The sequence below is a fragment of the Mesocricetus auratus genome, unplaced genomic scaffold (genome assembly GCF_017639785.1).
Source record: "Mesocricetus auratus isolate SY011 unplaced genomic scaffold, BCM_Maur_2.0 Super-Scaffold_100037, whole genome shotgun sequence".
NCBI classification, from domain to species: domain Eukaryota; kingdom Metazoa; phylum Chordata; class Mammalia; order Rodentia; family Cricetidae; genus Mesocricetus; species Mesocricetus auratus.
The window spans coordinates 5,320,517-5,341,095 of NW_024429215.1; the positions used below are offsets into that span (position 1 = coordinate 5,320,517).

General features: G+C 38.1%; 1 protein-coding gene and 1 pseudogene across 1 annotated transcript; both read left to right on the top strand.

Annotated features, from left to right (window-relative positions):
• The first annotated feature begins 1,569 nt into the window (after positions 1 to 1,569).
• On the top strand, positions 1,570 to 18,722 carry LOC101830020 (vomeronasal type-2 receptor 116). Its single transcript, XM_040733829.1, is given in 7 exon segments — positions 1,570 to 1,766; positions 7,114 to 7,405; positions 7,704 to 8,516; positions 9,663 to 9,890; positions 13,898 to 14,021; positions 17,745 to 18,613; positions 18,615 to 18,722. Coding segments are annotated over 7 exon segments (2,631 nt in total).
• Positions 3,645 to 4,335, top strand: LOC101836659 (annotated as a pseudogene).
• Positions 18,723 to 20,579: the final 1,857 nt, after the last annotated feature.

Sequence of the window (20,579 nt, forward strand, 5' to 3'; positions counted from 1 at the left end):
TTTAACTGTCAAGTAACCAATTATATGGAAGTTTTAAAAATAAATACTATGTAATTCACAAATTTTTAAAACAAAAGATAAAATTAAATGAATAATATTACTGGGTTCATGCTTTTAATAGATATATTAGAAGTCAGATAAAAGGCATGCAGAGGTTATATACATATAATATAGTTGCCCTCAGCCCTGGAAGAATTAAATGATATCATTAGCAGGAATAGGTGATGGAACAGGAACTAATCCTGTTAAATTATTGAGTCCAACAAGGGAAATTAAGGCTTTCCACTAACTCTAGATGCAACAGAGTGTGTCTGTTGGTCTATTGGTCTGTTTGCTTGTCTGTGTGTGTGTGTCACATGCACATATTTTACACAAAGAAAGGGAGCTATTGTTTGAACATTGAAAAGTCTTGACAAAATTGGAAATGGAGTACCATGTTAAGTCAGTGGGAAGAATTATACCTTCTCACCAACAATTAAGATTCTAAAATGAAACCTAGAGTAGTCAGTTGACTAGGACAGTGCCATGAGTTTACACATTCAACACAGGGTCACTTCACACGTATTATTTGCTTTTAAGATACTCAGCCCAAGACTTCTTCAAGCCACTACTGGAATATCAATGAGAAAACAATGTAGGAAACCAAAGATGAAGTAGAAAAAAATTGATCGTCACAGCGTGTCTGTGAAAACTGAGGATCAGTGAGTGAGATCTTGGTTTGAAACCCAAATCCTCAGTTCAGCTCCTCATTAATAATGACTGGTTGGGTGGAGGAGTGATAGGTCTTAAGTAGTATTGGAAATAAGGCACAAAGATCTAGTTTTTTTTCTCTGAATACTGTTGAATATTCAAAAATCAACATTTAACATGTAAATGAACTATGACTCGGTGATGAACTGGATAGTTTTGGATACAAGAGTATTCAGGAAATTTTGGGATTTGACCTGCTTATTGGTTGTCCACACAATAAAAGCCCAGGTTTTGGGTGGATATTTTCTCCTTGTCACTGGTGTAACATGGGCCACACTGTGAACTTTGTGGATCTCAGATGCTAAACAAATTAGGCTTACTCACCCTGTCATGCACTTGGTGATGTAATGCCCAATGTGCACCCATGAATTCTGACTTTCTGTGTTCTTCTTGAACCATTACTTTTGGATTCACTGTGAATCATCAAAGCAAATCCACTGACATCGTTTTTAATGGTGTTCACAAAAATCCAGGTAGTTTTGAGACCAAGTTTTCTCAAAACGTCTTCTTTCCAGGGGCCTTATATACACAAACAAGGGTGATGTCATAGAACAAGAGACTGAACTATGCCCATATGTACGTATCTATCCATGTTTTTCATATGGACAGTGAACCTCAGCTGCAGAGCCCCAGGGAAGAGTGTCCAGAACTCCTCCAGGAGTGATGAAACACCTGGGGGAAAAGGAATCATGGCTTCAAAAATAGCCTCTCATTTGGCCAAGAAATAAAAGCAGGTAGGAATAAGTGGGTAACCATTTAATGGGCTTATCTACATGGCACTTCACAATTCACATTGCACTGGTGTAGCACAGGACAGAGATGTTAATTTTGATTTTCCTCTTCTTTCTCCTGAACATTCCACTTCCCCTGGCCAGGGTCATTCATCCCTGGTGTTTGTGGAAAATGAAACAGAATGAAGACACGGATGGAGACTTGAAGACAGGTTGTGTCTTCTTCCCCAAGACAGTGCAGGGGTCAGTGGAGAAAGAGTATTTCCGGAATATTTTGAATATACAGTAAGTGTTTTGTTATTTTCCGTGTAAAAGTCATGAATCTTTCGTGACGGGTCTTGAGTTTTCTGTCTCATTCTCTCAACCTCCACACCAAGAAATGACTCCAAATTCTTTTAGAGACTCATTTGTATATCGCAATTTTTTTTAGTTTGCCCAGTGTGTTCTGTTTTTCTTCCAGTTAGCAGTGCATTTACAAGGCTCAAGATGGAGTGAAGCAAGCAGTCTCTACCATGATCCATCACAAGGATCCTTCTCTTGACATTGTCTATAGCACAGGAGCCAGTAATGTGTCATCAAAAAAAAAAACCCATACAATTTCAATAAGTTATTCCCTCAAAATTCTTGCATGTGGTCACTCTGCCTTCTGAACTTGACAGAAGAATGGAAAGAGGAGACCTGTTGACTATGAGGTCCATATTTGTTCCTATTTCTCCATGGCTCATTTATATACATGAGTCACCCCTAGCTTTTAAGTCTTACAACGTCCAGTTCCCCTCTCTCCCTTTACTTTATGGAAGGAATGTATGGATTGTAAATGATTTCTTCGTATTCTTTGAAAACCGAGACTAAAATAGTGATGGCTGGTTACTTCCCTTGTCACTTGCCTGAGTGACAGCTGTGGCATATGATATTTAGGAACACTTGAGACCACGGATAAAGGAGCTAGTAACCTGGTAGCTTATCTTTGCTGTTTTTTAAGAGTCTTTTCTGTTTATGTCTAAGTTGTTTATTCTCTGACACTTATATCACACTTACCTGTTATGTTTCTTTCTTAATATTTTTACCAATTATATATATAATATTTTACCAATTATAGCTGCAATATACGCACTATACACATGTTGATTTTGTGGAATGCAGGCAGCTGTCTTAAAACACAACACTTTAGATCAATAGGCAATATGATAGCCCAAGTCACTAATCTTTCTCAACTTTAGTGTGGTGAGATTAGTATTTCAGTTGCACAAGTTCTAGTCTTAAATTCCTTAGCCTTTTATTGAATTTCAATAATACTTTTCTTTGAGGCGATAAGGAATATTTTAAAGTTTCTCTTTTATATACAGAGACATGAGAAAGATACAGTTTCTAAATGGAAATAGATTGTATTTAACTCTGAGTAAATCATTCAGAACAAAGGAGTTTGTTTGATGTGTGTTGGTCAGAATATATGAAATGACTAGGAAGAAATATGAGTTATTCTTCTTCCCATGAACATAAACACAACATGCTAATGTTCTCTTCCAACTGATTTGCTCATTTTTATTACAAAACAATTAAACCTTCCCACACATTTTACCCTTTTTATTCTTCTTGTTTAAAAATGTGTAATACTGACAGTACAAATCTCAGTAGGAGGCTGGTGCTGTGTCAGTGAAACTGCAAAAGTAGTCAAAAGATGTTATCTAGTAGGAAAAAAACGTGGTGGTCAGGTATTCTCAGGGTGAATATATGACATGCCTGTGTAAACATGAAATAGTTGAACAATACTGCAGTGGAGGCACATGCCTTTAATTTGCATTTGAGACCAGACTAAACTGTAATTCGAAATCTTGGCAAACACACAGATGGATGCAGACATATACATCTTTTACCAAGTACATCTTTGGTTCTTGAATTAATTTTAAAACAAATATTAAAAAAGATTTTATTGCCTGAAAGAAAAGAAAGAGCAAGATGAAGATGGACACGAGAGTATATGTTAACTATGTTGTCCACTAATTATCATAAACTGTAAGTCCATACCCAAGTGTTGTCCCATAAAGACTATAGCGTACTCATCTGTGATTCTTTGTCAACCTTAGCCAATTAAGTAATTTTCATAAGGAAATAATATAGGGCGAGGAGGAGGAGGCGGCGGCCGCGGTGTCTGTGCCCCCTATGATGAGGCTCCTGCTGCTTGTCCTGGTGGCGGAGGCGGCCCGCGACGAGGCCTCTGCCAACCTGGCGGTTAAAGATGCAGTACGCCACGGGGCCGCTGCTCAAGTTCCAGATATGTGTATCCTGAGGGTATAGACGGGTGTTTGAGGAGTACATGTGGGTTATTAGCCAGCGGTATCCAGACATCCGAACTGAAGGAGAGAATTACCTCCCTCAACCGATTTATAGACATATAGCATCTTTCCTGTCAATCTTCAAACTAGTATTAATAGGTTTAATAATTGTTGGCAAGGATCCTTTTGCTTTTCTCGGCATGCAAGCTCCTAGCATCTGGCAGTGGGGCCAAGAAAATAAGGTTTATGCATGTAAGATGGTTTTCTTCTTGAGCAACATGATTGAGAACCAGTGTATGTCAACAGGTGCATTTGAGATAACGTTAAATGATGTGCCGGTATGGTCTAAGCTGGAATCTGGTCATCTTCCGTCTATGCAACAACTTGTTCAAATTCTTGCCAATGAGATGAAACTCAATGTGCATATGGATTCAATCCCACATCATCGGTCATAGCCCTACCTGTGGCACTGAAAACTGTTTTACACTAAGGGATTTTGCAAGAGCAGCATGACTGACATTATGAAGGCCTGTACTGAAGACAGCAAGCTGTTAGTACAGACCAGATGTTTCTTGGCAGGTTCGTTGGAAAACCTCAGTGCAAGATAGTTTTCCCATTGCTGGCACATGCTGAATTCTGCATATACATGGAGTGCAATGCAATGATACTGTGTAGCATCCCCGAACCCACCCTTAATAGTTTCTTCTTGACTTGGCATTACTACTTGTAACTCTTTTCTTGGTCATGTTTGAGAAAGTACAGAATTGAATTACAACTTGAGTTTTTTTCAAGATGTGTGTTAAGCTTGCAGTTTTATATGAATTTTCATTTTTTTTACAGTTTAACCTTAGTTTTCTTGGGGAAAATACTGAAGTTCCCAAATAATTTATAAAAGTTTATCAGATAGCTCTAATTTGGCTATGCTTAATATATAGTTTTCAGAACACTGCAGATTGTGAACAGTAAATTAAACAGGATTATGGGGGGAAATCCAATATCCAAAGTACTCTACTGTGTGTGAGTGTGTGTGTGTGTGAGAGAGAGAGAGAGTGAGAGAGAGTGTGTGTGTGTGTGCATGCATGTGCATGTGTGAGAGAGAGAGATTGATTGATTGATTGATTATCAGGAACAAAACCAACTGCTTTTAGAATCCTATCGTGTAGTTCAAATGTCTTGCCTTGACCAATCTAATGAGTCAAGTAATGGTCTTTATACTAAATAATAAGAAAACTGAGTAGGTGAAAGCTTATTGCTCAGTGTACCTGTTATCTTTATTTTTAGTAACCATCTGCCTCATGTTTTGTTTTTGACTTCAGATACTCTCATAAAGGGCATACTTTACATTCACACACAAGCGATGAGCTAACTTACTGTTTAGAACATTAACTGTTTTTAAAACAGTTGAAACTCACCTCACTAAAGAAAAATTCAGTGAAACCTCTTTGTAAAGTATGTATTATATAAACGGAGATCATCGTCTAGTAGCTGAATTATCTTAACATCCTATATCAAAATTCTATTGTATTTGGAAGACAAAATTAAAAATATTGTTAATGTGTTCATATTGTTCCAGAGTTCTAAAAAGAAACCTAGAGTTGATAAAGATAATAAGAATTATTTGGCAGAACTAGAAACATAATGTTGAATAACAGTTACACAGCAGCCATCATAACAGACAGGGATTAAGTGGAAGAGCCAGTTGTAACCCTGGATTTGTGAGTGAAAATTAAAGAGCTTAAGGGAAGGGTGTTGGTGCCACCTAACTCTTAGATGTTAAGAGCAGCTTGACTACTGCACATACCTTGAGTACATTAAGTATGACAGCTTAAAGTGGGATCTACTGTGATCCTCAGATAACAGAACATAGTCTAGTGATGAACTAAGTGATGTGATGTGACCTTTTGATTAGCGCGGCGGCAGGGCTAGCCCAGGTTCTTCTGGTGATAGGGTTGTCATTTACACTCAAGTTCCTTAGAGGTTATTATTTATGCGTAAATATACATATATATATTTTTGACTAGGTGTTAAAACTTTGTTAATGTGATTGCTTATCACTCCAGATTGCACATCTTGTAAAGTTTCGCATTAGAGGGACCTTTCTTCAAGTAATGACATTCCATTTGTGACACAGTTTTTGGCACATAAACATTCAGAATTTAGGCCATGAATGTTCATGTGTACTTGACAGGTCAAACTAAGAAGAACCTAAAGTCAAATCCAACTTTTTCCATGTTCACCTTAGATTGATTTTGTCTCCTAGTTAATAGCTTTAATTGTCTTAGACATCTAGTAAAATTCAGCTGTTTTATCCACACTCATCTGTTTTATTTTATGCTTATTCATATTTAAATCCAGAAATTAATATTCTACTAAACAGATAAATGAGATGCATGAATATAAAAATTATAAGGTAAAGGAGAAAGTAAACTATTTATAACTTTATTACTAACAATTTAAAATTTATTAGTTGCTTATAAGTTGGTATAGCTGTATAGTTACAAGATGTCTGTGCTCTATAAATCAGAGGACTGTGGACTTGTCAAAGGCTAGCTAATTTTCCTGGAGTTTTCAGTTCAGTTGCCATTGTGGAAGGTCTTTGGATTAATGAAAAGGTTGGTAAACATGGCTTTAGGCCTCAGCGTGTGAGGTTACAGGAACGCCTGCTTTCTGAATGTGAGTAGCTGGTTATGGCACTAGCGTTAGAGACAGTTGCACAGCCTGAACAGCTGTGAAATGTGATGAGGTCCCGTGATGGTTCGTTCTTTCTCTAAAGGTTTATCAGTTTGGAATTTTTATTGACTGACACATTCTATCGTTGTCGTAATTTAAAATAATTCAGTTAAAAGTTTAAAAAAAAAAAAACATTTGATACTCTAGGGCTTTTCTTTAAAAAAAAAGCAAGTAAAGAATTGTAAACATTCGGGACTTCTTTGTGCATTGTGGAAATAAATAAGCCAACCCGAAAGGAAAAGAAAATAATATGAACTCTTTAGCAAGCGTATCATGTGTTTTTTATGTTACTCAATACTTTCAAAATGAAGATGGTCATGTTAACTCTTTGGTCAAAGCCTGTGTCCTCTCTATACATTCTGAGGAAGCATTCACAAACCAAAGATGGCAAATGTTTTCTGTGGAATTTGCCACTAGCACATCTCATTTGTGGGAAATCCAGCCCCGTGGACTTGAAAGCTTTTGAAAGCTTTCAGATTCCTATATCTTTCCAACCTCACATCAGAAGATATTTGTTTCAATATTTGAGGGAGGTTGGGGAAACTGTTCAGTACAAGATAGTCCTTGTATTGACTACAAATAATCATGCATTTATCTCTGTCCATATTAAACACTGTACCCTTTTACAGAACACCAACTGAGAACTACAGGTTTGCTTTGGCATTAGCTTTTACCCTGGATGAGATCAACAGGAACCCTGATCTATTACCAAATAAATCTTTAGTATTTAAATACTATGAAGATAATTGCATGAGTCTGTCTCAATTGTACAGTCTCAGTGAAATTGTGGTACGAGATCCTGGTTTTTTCCCTAATTATTGCTGTAATGAAGATATCATATGTCATGTGACACTTACGGGACCAAACTGGGAAGCATCTGCAATACTTGTGGCATACCTGGACCTCTACAAATCCCAACAGGTAAGAGTTTTATGGGCTGGGTTTAATGAAAATGGTGTCCTCATTGGTACCTTTCACAGAGACTAAAAACTGTGTTAGGAGGGGACTAGCCTTACATTAATATCAATTTATGTAGTTCATGAATACTATTCAGAAACAGATGGGCCTTTGACATTTCCTCATTTGAATAGAGAAGAGGGAAGAAGTAATAGCTAAGGGGATTAGGGAAGGGTGTGGTTATAAAATTCTTTGCAGAAAAACAATGTCTTCACAAGTTCTTAGGAGTGGATGGTACCTCATGCTGCTCCCTGCATCCTAGGTCATTCAGCTTACGTACGGATCCTTCCATCCAATACTGAGTGATCATGAAAAATTTCCCTATCTGTATCAGATGGCCCCCAAGGACACATCTCTGGCCTTGGCCATGGTTGACGTCATATTTCACTTCAACTGGAACTGGGTAGGGATGGTCATCTCAGACAATGATCAGGGCACCCAATTTCTCTCATATTTAAGAAGAAAGTTGGAAAAAAATACAATCTGCTTTGCCTTTGTAAATATGATTCCAATCAACATGCAGCTATACATGTCAAGAGCTGAAGTGTATTATAACCGAATCAAGACATCATCCACAAAAGTTGTTATCATTTATGGTAACACAGACAGTACTCTTGCTGTGAGCTTTCGAATGTGGGAGTCCAGAGGTTTACAGAGAATATGGGTCATCACCTCACAGTGGGCTGTGACTACAAGCAAAAGAGACTTCATGCTTGACTCATCACAAATGACTCTAGCTTTTGCACACCATCATGGTAAGGCTACTGGTTTTAAAAATTTTGTCCAGACAATGAACCCTCTCAAGTACACAGATGAATACCTTGCAAGGCTGGAGTGGATGAACTTTAACTGTGAAGTCTTCACATCCAACTGTCAGACACTAAAGAACTACTCATTGAATGTGACTAAGGAATGGCTACTGGTGAGGACTTTTGACATGGCCTTTACTGATGACAGTTATGACATATACAATGCTGTGTATGCTGTGGTCCATGCCCTGCATGAGATTGATCTTCAACAAGTAGATGCTCAGCCGATGGACAATGGGAAAGGACATGGTTCTAGCTGCTGGAAGGTAGTATTTTTTCTTCTGGATGAAATTTGGTGTCAGCACTGTCATCTCTTTAGGAGTCTTTTAGATGCCCAAACTCAATGGACTAAGTGGTATTTCCCAAAATAGAAAAGGGTCTGGGCAATTGTTTTTTATGTTGAGGGAGTAAATCTAGAGTTTGGTAGAAATCTCTAGTGCAATGGCAATGGAAGAGAAGGCAAAATGTATCAAGGACAACCAGTGATTTTGGTATTGAACATCTGAATATCATCACTGCTGGTCAAATGCTGTAAACATTATTAATCCTCTCTCATGAATACCCTGTATCATTATATGAGTTCTTTGTACACTAATCATCAGGTATGTTGCAATCAGTGATTACATACGTGTTCTCAATTTATTCTTCCCCCACATGATTCAGATCAGTACATGTGTATTCATATGTGTGACTGGAGGTTTCTCACTCCTTATGTGTGCATGTGTTTTTCTGGTCATCTGTGCCTATATATGTGTTAATATATATGTTTTATGACTATCTTCCTGTGGAATTGATAATAAATTTGTCTGTGTGTTTCTGGATGGGTGTTTTGTTTTTCCTGTGTGTATTTGGCGGCGGATGTGTTTGCATGAGCTTATATGTGTATTTATATGTTTCTGTCTATGTGCTTACACATGTGTATATATGCTTTGTGTCTGTCTGTCTTTTGATGTGAGCACAATTTTTTCCTTTTTTAAATGCCTCTCTCTGTTGGTGTTTGTATCTGTGTGCTTTCCCCTGTATTTGTGTACATGTGTGTTCTGTGTATGTGTTTCCTGTGTTTTTGTATGTACATCTGGATGAATATGCCTGTCTGTGTTTGCTTGCATATGTATAAGTATTAGAGGGCTCTCTGGATGGATATGAGTCTCTCTCTCTCTCTTGTGTTTGTGAATGTGTTGCATCCCTCTGTTTGGTGTATGCATCCATGTATGTCTCTGTTTGTGTTTGGCAGTCTCCTCTGAGGGAACTAAAATTCTAGGAAAATTATGACAATTTTTTAATCCATTTACTTTCAGCGATATATTTCTCCCCTGGTCACCTTCAATAATGTTGCATTTAAGAAAAACTCAGAAAGTTTTTTATATTTCAAGGAAGGACACATACATTATAAGATGTTGCCTGTCTTTCAGCTGAACTCATTTCTGAAGAAGACCCACTTCACTAATCCTGTTGGGGACAGAGTGAATATGAACCAAAAAGAAGAACAACAGGAAGAGTATGACATTTTCCAGATTTGGAATTCCCCACATGGAGTTAGATTTAAGGTGAAGGTAGGAAAGTATAGCCCATATTTTCCACATGGTCAACAGCTCCATGTATATGAAGACATCATAGAGTGGGTCACAGGAAGTAGACAGGTGGGTGTGACCAAATTGTACTGATTTCCATTGCACAGCAATAACACTGCCAAGTGGGACCATTTGTGTTTCCTTGTGACTTAAAGTAATAAATCGTCATATTATGATCCAAAATCCAGCCTGCTACTTTATGTTTCTTCTTTTTGCCTTGTTGATGTGATACTTTATTAATCTTTTGAAGATTTCCAACATGCATACATCTGAACTTATTTCTGGTTTTACATATGAATATAAACCAGTAGTAAAATTATTTAATATTATTTTCAATAAAGTGAGCAATATTCTCTTGGTACCATGCTGATTACAGTACAGTGATTTCCTCCCATATGATGAATCTTGGGCATAGATGTTGAAAAGGTAGGCTCTTGTTAGGATGGAGTAAATTAAAAATATGCAAGTCATGAATTTTTATTATTTACTTTTGTTTTAATACTTTTAACCTCTAATGATAAATTAATATTTTCAGTATCCATATTAATATTCTCTGAATTACTACCTGGCTTTTCATTTCTTTTTTCTTTTTTGTGGGTATGGGTGTTTTGTACTCATGTATGCATGCAACTGCTGTCTGTATGGTTCATATGGATGACAGAAGAATTATTTGGGTCCCTGGAAACAGGAAAAAGCTAGGTTCCACACAGCAGCTGCTACAAATCAAACTTGACTTCTGCTCATGAGCAAGAATTGTTACCGAGCACTGAGTCATGTCTCCAGCTATGAATCATACACTATAAAAGAAAATTTCTCACTAGGAACACCTTGCTTGCTCCCATTAATTATTTCATAGTTCACTCAAACTAATAAGAAAGTGTGTTGGTATTTGGAGCGTTGGTAGTAAAAAAAATCAGTTTGAGGGAAATTTGTAAATGAAATATCCCCATTATTCATCATGGCTTATTAAAAGGATGAAGTCTTTAGGTGGCTTTAAGGTATTCAATTCAATCTCCCTAGTACAAAGTAGGTTTATTTTGAAAGGATTTAACTTCAGGAAAGTCTTCAAGCATGATCTTTCCATGAGTGTGAGAAGGATCATTCTCAGGGAAAAGAAAATATATGCCGAAGGTGTGGCTACTGATCTACATATCCATTCAGAGGGCAGCAACGAAATTTCATGTCTGTTCTAACCACACCTCACTTGAGCATTGCAAAAAATCCACTGGAAGAGTACTAGGGATTAAAATCAATTCAACCAGAGTTCTGCTCCCAGAAAGGCAACTTACAATGCAGGAACAAACAACTAACACATAGACAGGAAGATATCAAAGCCACGACTCCAAATCTTACAGCCATAGACTTAAAGGAGAATCTGCTCAATGACCTTCTAAATAAGGAATTTAAAAAGAATACTTACAAGAGTATTCCAGAAAAATTAAAGACGACACAAATCACTTCTTGGAGAAACAATGAGATCACAAAAACTTGCATGCAATTAGACACACAATGATCAGATGACAAAGGATTTGAAGAAAGGTACAAAAAAAGTTCAAACTAAAATATATAAATGTAAAGCAAAAAAATCAAATAAAAATCTCAGTTAAAATTCACATCAAGGGAATATTTTAAATTGAAGACAGGATGGAAGACTTGAAGAACTGGAATAATAGTAGAAAATTCAAACGATGACAAAAAATAATACAAAAAAAGAAAAACCTAGGAAATCAAGTCAATTTGACTTAAGATCAAAGTCACAAGCCATGGGTGCAAGAGGACGAGGCTACATTAATTTCATCAACATTTTATCCAGTAAAATGTAGGTTTTGTTTCCCCAATACAGCATTATATGAGGCCATCTAGATAAAACAGTGCTTTAAATAGTAAAGAATTAACATTAGAGAAGAAGGAGCCCTTGAAATATTTTATTTAAAATTACTTTGAAAAAAAAGAACGAAAATTGAGGGCTACAGGAGAGAAGCCCCAGACATAGAAAGGCTCCATCTGGATAACAGGAGATTCTACTGAGAATACTCTTAAAAGAGGAGAATAAAAGTGGTATATTTCAAATACTTAAAGAATATGTGCTGCCAACCCTGATTTCTACACCAAGTAAAATTACCACTAATTATAGAAGGAGACAGAACAAAGTCCAATAACAAAAACTGTTACAGAATGCTTAGCTAATGAAAACATGAAAACACTGGAAGAATTCCTTAATAAAAAGCAAGATAAACACAAGAGGTCAAAGGAACATATAGCCAGCACCGGGACAACAGTTAATCAGCTATTGGAACAGTATAAAATATTGAAATAGCAATTAAAGGACAATAGTTGACAAATAGTTTTCAATAAGTATTGAATGCTACTGGTCACATTTTCTAATCCACATGCACAGACAATGAAATTGGCTTAAAAAGCAAGCATTCCTTTGTTACCTTCATGGAGAAAATATGTGAGAAACCTTCTATTAAGGGGGAAAGCATTGCTATAATTGGAAATTGAAAAAAGTAAATCTAGAGAACAATCTCTTAGGTGGACATGGATGTAATAATTCTGAATAAACACCTCCCAAGAGATCTCAAGAACACAACAGAAGATGACTTCATTCCAAGGATGCAAGCATGATTTAATATACACAGAAGTTAAGAACAATATGTGACACAAAGAAACACAAGAATAGGATTTAATTATTATCTACAATTATATAGAAAGGACTCTTAACAAAGTCCAACTTCCATTCAAATTGAAAACAAAAGCCACAAAAGAAACAAAGCCTGACAAAACAGAAGGAACACACCTTGACATAATTAAGGTTTTCTGTTGCAAACATATTTACAGCACTGTACACCATGAAAAGAAAAATCAAAGAATATCCATTCAAATCAGATGGAGTCAGGTGTGTGTTATGGTGCATGCCTTTAATTCAAGCTATTTGGACACAAAGTCAGGAAACTCTCTTTGTTTTTGTAGGCAACCTGGCCTACATAGTGAGTTCAAGCAAGACAGAGACCCATATGGACCCCCTAACTTAACTGAAATGAGATGAAAATGGATAAGGACATGCACTGTCTCCACTCTTCTTTATCATCCTTAAAATATTATCCAGCTTAAAAAAATGAAGAGACATACGAAAATGAAGGAAAGAAATATGGCGTGGTCTGCACGAGGTGACGGGCAAATGAAATAAATACACTGAGACCCTGTTTCAACAAAAAACAACAACAGGAAAGGAAGCGTTGTAGTTCTCAGTATTTGGGGAGAACATGAGATGGTTCTGTGCTGAGGAGAAGCTGTGGTTTTGACATAGATGTTAACACAAACACAAGATGCAAAGTGAGCAAGAAAGAATCAGGAGCCTTCGAAAGGAACATATAGATGCCCATCACCAGGTTCATGGTAATACAAAGATGATATGTCCATTTTTAACTTAATAAATCCTCCAATTAACTTTAAACAATCTAGCATTTATTCAGGTTCCCCTGCATTTGTAGTCTTCGTAGGACATTCCACATTGGGAAACACCCCACCCTCTTGCTCAGGACACATCAATTCATCACTTCCTCATCACAAAATCCACTGGGCTCTGCCTGTTCGGCTCCTTGCACTTCACACTCTGTCATGCTTTGCAGTGCTAATGTTTGCTGTCTGACATGTTAGGAGATATTCCCCCTTGGTTCAGATCCCCATTGTTCCTAGTTTGCTATTTGGTTGCTGTGATCAAACACTGACCATAAGTAAATTGAGGGGGAATTGTCGTTTTGGCTCATGGGTTACAGTCCATTGAAGGCCAGAAAGGAATCTCAATACTGCTAATTGGCTTGTTCTGCTTGCTTTTATCATACAACCATGCTTAGGGACAAAACTGCCCATTAACAATTAACAAAACGCTTCACAGATAGGGTGACAGACTAGTCTGAAAAAGTGAATTTTTTATTTGGCATCTCTATGTCTTTTTAAAATTGCACTTTTATAATGTGATCACACAGTTGGTGTATTATTATCTAATCATGCTATGTAAGAGTGAAAGAAGTAGAAAATACTTCTAATATCACCATGTGTCTAATTTTCCTCAGATGCCGCCCTCTGTGTGCAGTGCTGATTGTGGTCCTGGATTCAGAAAATTCTGGCAGGAGGGAATGGCAGTCTGCTGTTTTAAATGCAGCCCCTGCCCAGAAAATGAAATCTCTAATGAGACAAGTGAGTATTTGAGGCAGTTATAAATCCCGCACATTGATCATTCCTCTGACCCTCCATACTGGGATGCTAAGGGCAACTAAGTGAGAACTGTACAAACATAATATATCATTGTCCTAAGTTAGGCTTTATAGGAATATGATCAATAAGCCCCTTTATAAAACTCTGAAGGCAGGGATGTAATCATTTCATTAGACCCAAGATAAATAATAAATGGGTGTTTATTGGGGAACAATTTCACATAAAAATACAAAGAACCGCAGCAGTGCTTCTCTGCCCTTTCTACCAGATCGGCTCACCCACCAGAAACAGAAAGGGCAAAGGGAAGCCACGCCTCAGACTTCCCTCTTTCTGCTTCCATCTGCCTGTGGCCACGCCCAAGGGGGTGTGGCCATCACTACAAGTTCTCTGAAAGACCTCTGCAAAACTCCTTTTGCTGGGATTCACAGCTTGACTCATTGTAAATTCATGGCAGGTGGCATTTTCTCAAAGACATAGTTTTGATTATTAATCTGCAGTGTGGACAACACCAAGTCTTTCCTAGTGATTAATTTCCTCTAAAATTACATGTAGATTAGATTTGGCTCTTGAATCTTTCCAAATAGTTCTAATAATTTTGTGTGTATGTGTACCTACATAAGTTTATGCATACCATGTATGCATAGGTGTCCACAGAGAACAGAATAGGGCAATGGATCTCCCCTACTATATATGTTGGTGCTTGTAATCAAATCCAACTCCTCTGTAAGATTAATTAAGAGAAAAAATTACTTGTTCAATTTTCAGGAACTCCACGAATAAAACAGAAGACTAATGCAATAACCAGCGAATTCTTAACAAAGTTTCTACTTGATTGGAAATCTAGGAAAGTTGGGATAAGTATTGACACATAATATGGAAAGTATATCCAATATTTTATGTACCTCACCCAGTAATAATGTCACAGAATTAGTCACAATTATTCAAAAAATATTATCATTGATATAGCCCATAGTAGTCAAATTATTATTTATTCAGGATTGACTAATACATATATGGTAGGCTAATGGGTTTTCACTACTTTTCCTGTCATCCTACATAATGAAATGAAAGTCCTAAAGGGATATGCATGGCCAGTGAGATGGCTCAGCATTTAAATCCCTTGCCACTAACACTGTCGACCTGAGCTCATCCTCAGGACCCATGTGGTAGTAGGAACTCCATGCAGTCACACAATATATTCCAAAGTAATTAAGCAAAGTATCATTGACTGTTTAAATGTAAAAAAGTAAGAATAATGAAATTTATAAAAAAATTATCAAAGTATATTATTGCTTTGGTTATATGTGCATCATGAGGTTGGTGGTTATGTGCATATCAGGGACAGTGCTGATGAGAGGCATGCAATGCTTCTGCAGTTAGTTTCACACAGTTGGGAGGCACCTGACACTATGATGGGAACTGAAATGAGGTCTTTTGCCAGAGTAGTACATTCTCTCACAGTTGAATAAAATTCCCAGACCATTAAACAAATTAACTGAATAAAAACATTCTTCTAGATGAACCCCTTAAAATATTGGAAGCCCACTATCACTGTCTGCGATTATCCAGTGATTCAGAACAATTACAATATCGTGGTTGTCACAACTCGTAAATAGGGTACTAGTAACATAACATCCTGTGTTAACATTCGGTCTTATGGGCTCTTATAATATCTTTCACATGTTGCTTATCAGTATCTACTTCATCATTGAGTACATTTACAGAGTCTGGGTCTCACAGACATAGAAATTAGGGAAGAAGGAAGATGTAGTCTGTTTCCAAATGTGGCAAAATAAGGATATAGGGGTGTTCTAGTGCTAAGTATGTACAGAGGTTTTTATTTTCAGTGATAGGCTACAGCTTCTTCTGAACAAGACTTGGGAGTTTGCTATGGTTACTGCAAGAAGATAGAACTAAGGCTGTATTCATATCTCTTATTTTTGCATTTCTCAAACATTATTCATCTCTCATTTTCATCTTCCTACTTACCTCATATAATCCCAATCACTTTCAAATTTATCAGATATTATATTACTTTTATATGAATATACACCTATAAATATATACAACCTGCTGATTTCATTAAGAGTTGATTTATTTCAATGCGTTTGGACAGCAAATTTTTTATTCCATTTTTTTAAATTTAAGTTAGAAGCAAGCTTGCTTTACATGTCAATCCCAGCTCCCTCTCCTTCTCCCCTCCTCTCCCGCCCCCCCCCCCAACAGGTCCCCAGACCCCCACCCAATCTCCACTCCAATCCCCAGGGAGGGTATGGCCCTCCATGGAGGATCTCCAGAGTCTGTCATTTCATCCAGGGCAGGGTCTAGGCCTTCCCCCAAGAGTCCAAGCTAAAAAAGCATCCCTCATTGAGGGATGGGCAGCCAAAGTTCATTTGTACTCCAGGGATAAACACTACCCGAGGCCCCATAGATTAACTAGGCCTCCTTACTGACACCCATATTCAGGTCTGGATCAGTTCAATCCTTTCCACCCAGACATCAATCTGGGGTCCAAGAGCTCCCCCTTCTTCAGGTCAACTATTTCTGTGGGTTAAACCAGTCCTGTCACTGGATTCCGGGAGTTCGTTTCAGTGTTTAGGGGGGTGTCGGCCTCTGTTTCCATCCATTGCTGGATTAAAGTTCTGTTTCCCAGACTCTCTGATAGTGGGATTGTATGCTGGCACTCCCGATTCGTGTCTAAAATCCATATTTGAGTGAGTATAAACCATGTTTGTCTTTTTGTGACTGGGTTACCTCAGTCAGGATGGTTTCTTATAGTGCTGTCCATTTGACTGACAATTTTAAGATTCGATTGTTTTTTTTCCACTGACTAGTACTCTATTGTGTAAATGTACCACATTTTCTCTCTCTATTCATTCTTCAGTTGAGGGGCATCTAAGTTGTTTCCAGGTTTTGGCCATTACAAATAATGCTGCTATGAACATGGTTGAACAGATGTCCTTGTTGTATGAATGTGCATCTTTTGTGTATATGTCTAATAGTGGAATTGCTGGATCCTGTGGTAGAGTGATTTTCCTAAAGAATCTCTATACTGATTTCCAAAGTGGCTGTACGAGTTGGACTCCCACCAGCAGTGAATGAGTGTTCTTCTTTCTCCACATCCTGTCCAGCAAAACTGGCATTGATGTTTTTTATTTTAGCCATTTTCACAGGAGTAAGATGGTATCTCACAGTTGTTTTGATTTGCATTTCCCAGATGGCTAGGGATGTTGAGCACTTTCTTAAGTGTATCTCATTAGCCAGCAAATTTGAAATAGAAAATGTATGAGAGTTCTGGCTCCAGTAGAGGACACAGTCTCCATATCTCATGGGCATAGCATTCATAAGGGTGACAAAACCTCAGGAAGCACTGAACCCATGGGATCTGGGATTTTAAAAAGACTCAGAAAAAATGTGGTTAATGAATATCACTTCTGTGAATTCACCAATATAAGTCATTTCTTCAAAGCCCCCAGAATGCACTACAAAATCTGTGTTTTACTAATATCATGTCACATGATTGCATGTCACCCATAAAATAATGAGCATTATGAAATGGAAGCATTCCTATTCAACAAGGTCCTTTAAAGACATCCTCAACAACAAAATGTAGGCATTGCAATGCTTGTTCTGCACATGGAATTGAAATACCCTGTCAATAAAAATGACAAAGGTGAACTAATGATACAGTACTCTCTCCCTCAGATGTGGATCAGTGTGTGAAGTGCCCAGAGGACCAGTTTGCCAACATAGAGCAGAATCAGTGCATTCACAAAGCTGTGACCTTTCTGAACTATGATGACCCACTGGGGATGACTCTTGCCTTAATGGCCCTGTGCTTCTCTGCATTAACTGCTGTGGTTCTTGTGCTCTTTGTCAAGCACCATGACACTCCCGTTGTGAAGGCCAATAACCGGAAGCTCAGTTACATCTTGCTCATCTCACTCTTCTTTTGTTTCCTCTGCCCTCTGCTCTTCATTGGCCATCCAAACTCAGCTACATGCATCTTGCAGCAAATCACATTTGCAGCTGTATTCACTATGGCTGTTTCCACTGTGCTGGCCAAAACAGTTACTGTGCTTCTGGCTTTCAAAGTCACAGCCCCTGGAAGAAGAATGAGATACTTCCTGGTTTCAGGAGGCCCTAACTACATCATTCCCATCTGTACTCTCATCCAAGTTATTATCTGTTCAGTCTGGTTGGGAGCTTCTCCTCCCTCTGTTACTGTTGATGCTCACTCTGAGCATGGCCACATCATCATTGTCTGCAGCAAGGGTTCAGTCACTGCCTTCTACTGTGTCCTGGGATACCTGGCCTGCCTGGCTCAGGCAAGCTTCACTGTGGCTTTCTTGTCCAGGAATCTGCCTACCACATTCAATGAAGCCAAGTTGTTGACATTCAGCATGCTGTTGTTCTGCTGTGTCTGGATCACTTTCCTCCCTGTGTACCATAGTACAAAGGGTAAGGTCATGGTAGCTGTGGAAATTCTCTCCATCTTGGCTTCCAGTGCTGGGATGCTGGGATGCATCTTCGTTCCCAAGTGCTACATAATTTTGTTAAAACCAGTGAAAAATAAAATCTCTTCAAAATATCAAGGAAAACTCATCTTCCAGAACTAGTATTTCAATAATTCTAACTGAAAAATATATAGTTAGGTCATATCTACCAAATATTGAATTGTAATGCAAGACCTATTTCTTGTAGACTGACTCTAACTGTTATATCTAATGATGTTGCCTGGCAGTACCATTTCGACTACTGTTGTCTACATTGTCTCCTATAATCGTTCACTCAGTTACTGATTTTGTAAGACCTAACCAATGGTCTTTAGTGACGAATGTAAATATTCTTTTCTGCTTTAAAACACAAAACTGTTCAAAATACATGCAATGTTCTTTTGTAAATATCTGAGTGAATGAATGACTTTGAGAGCAGTTGAGTAATGAGAGAAAAATATAAGATATTTTTGAAACAGTGAGCTTTGTTTGCAGACAGAGTTAAAAAAATTATTTCCCTTTTTGGGGAAGTGGATTCTGATGCATACTAGGCATTAGAAGAGTAGAACATAGAAGGTGAGAGGGATGTTTTGATAAACAGATAGACAGTATTACAGAAGATGGATTGATGCCTCAGCAGTTAATATCATGTGCTGTTATTGCAGGGGACCTTAATCAATATGCATCTTCAAAATTCCCTTCAGAACCACCTAGAGCAATCTATCCAAAGATTCAGATAGACACTTTTGGGCTTCAATGTACCTAGACTCACATGTGCATTTAATGCCACACACACACACACACACACACACACACACACAAATCATATAAAATTTTAAATATAGGAAAAAATATTCAATAGTCTGCAATGGGTTTCAGCTTTTCAATGTGCTATTAAGATATCAGAGTTCAAAATAATCTACAGATGAAGAATGGGATATGAAAAGAGATGGCAGGGTCTCTACTCATGCATTTGACATAAGATCCTTCAGTGAGAGGCACAAATCCCAGACCAGAAGCAGCAGATGAGGAAGGCCCAAGCTTCAGACCAAGGGCAGCATCAATGGAGCCGCAAGCCTCAGAACTTGGAGCAGTGTTAGAGGGAAGCCCTAGCCTCAGCCCCAGGAGCAAGGAGTGATCACCAGGTGAAGCAGCAGCAGCGCTTTCTACCAGTAACTTCCAGAAACTATTGCATAATGTTCCTCTGGAAAAAATCACCTGTGTACCAGCCAGCATTCACTGCCATTTCTCAGTGGGAGATACCCTACTACTGCATCAACTCAGCCCCATCTACACCTCCAATGGGAGGAGCATCCACTGGATCTATAACCCCACCTGCACCTCATGGAGTGATCACCTAAACATTGGACCCACTGCCAGCAGAAGCATTCAACTGAAGCTCTGCTCTACATAGGCATCTGCTCTGTAGACTGGAAACGAGGGTCACAGCCCTTTGGGTGTGGCTTCAGGTGGACAGAAGCAGAAGAGAGGAGCTTAAGGCGTGGCTTTCCTTTGCATGCTCTTTCTGGTGGGTAAGTGGATCTAATAGGAAGAGCAGGGAAATGCTCCAGTGGTTCTTGGGTTATCTTGGGTCTAGTGATATAATTATATCCTTGATTTCGAACAGCACTCAATGTGGGCTTTGGGTAGGTCCCCACAACAGCTTTGTGATTGACTGTACAGCATGGCTTTTTCATTATGCTGAGTTGACTGCACAGTTTCTACGTCCTGTCCGGGGAAAAGTCAGTACTTCGCTATGTCTTTTGAGTCCCTTGGATTTGCAGGCAAGCGCAAGTAGCTTTGAGTCACAGCAGATTTTCTTCAGCTCAATTTGCCCGCCAGCTGCCTAGGAGCCAACAATTACACATATCTCCACATTTCCGTAATCTATTTAAGGTAAATTGGCTACCCATAGCAATGGCAGATAATACTACAATATAGGAAGTGAAAAACCTTTGGGTTTCTTATATAGATGGGATTTTAGAAGAGGCTTATGACCTACCTGGAATATAAATATAAATATATATATATATGTATATATATG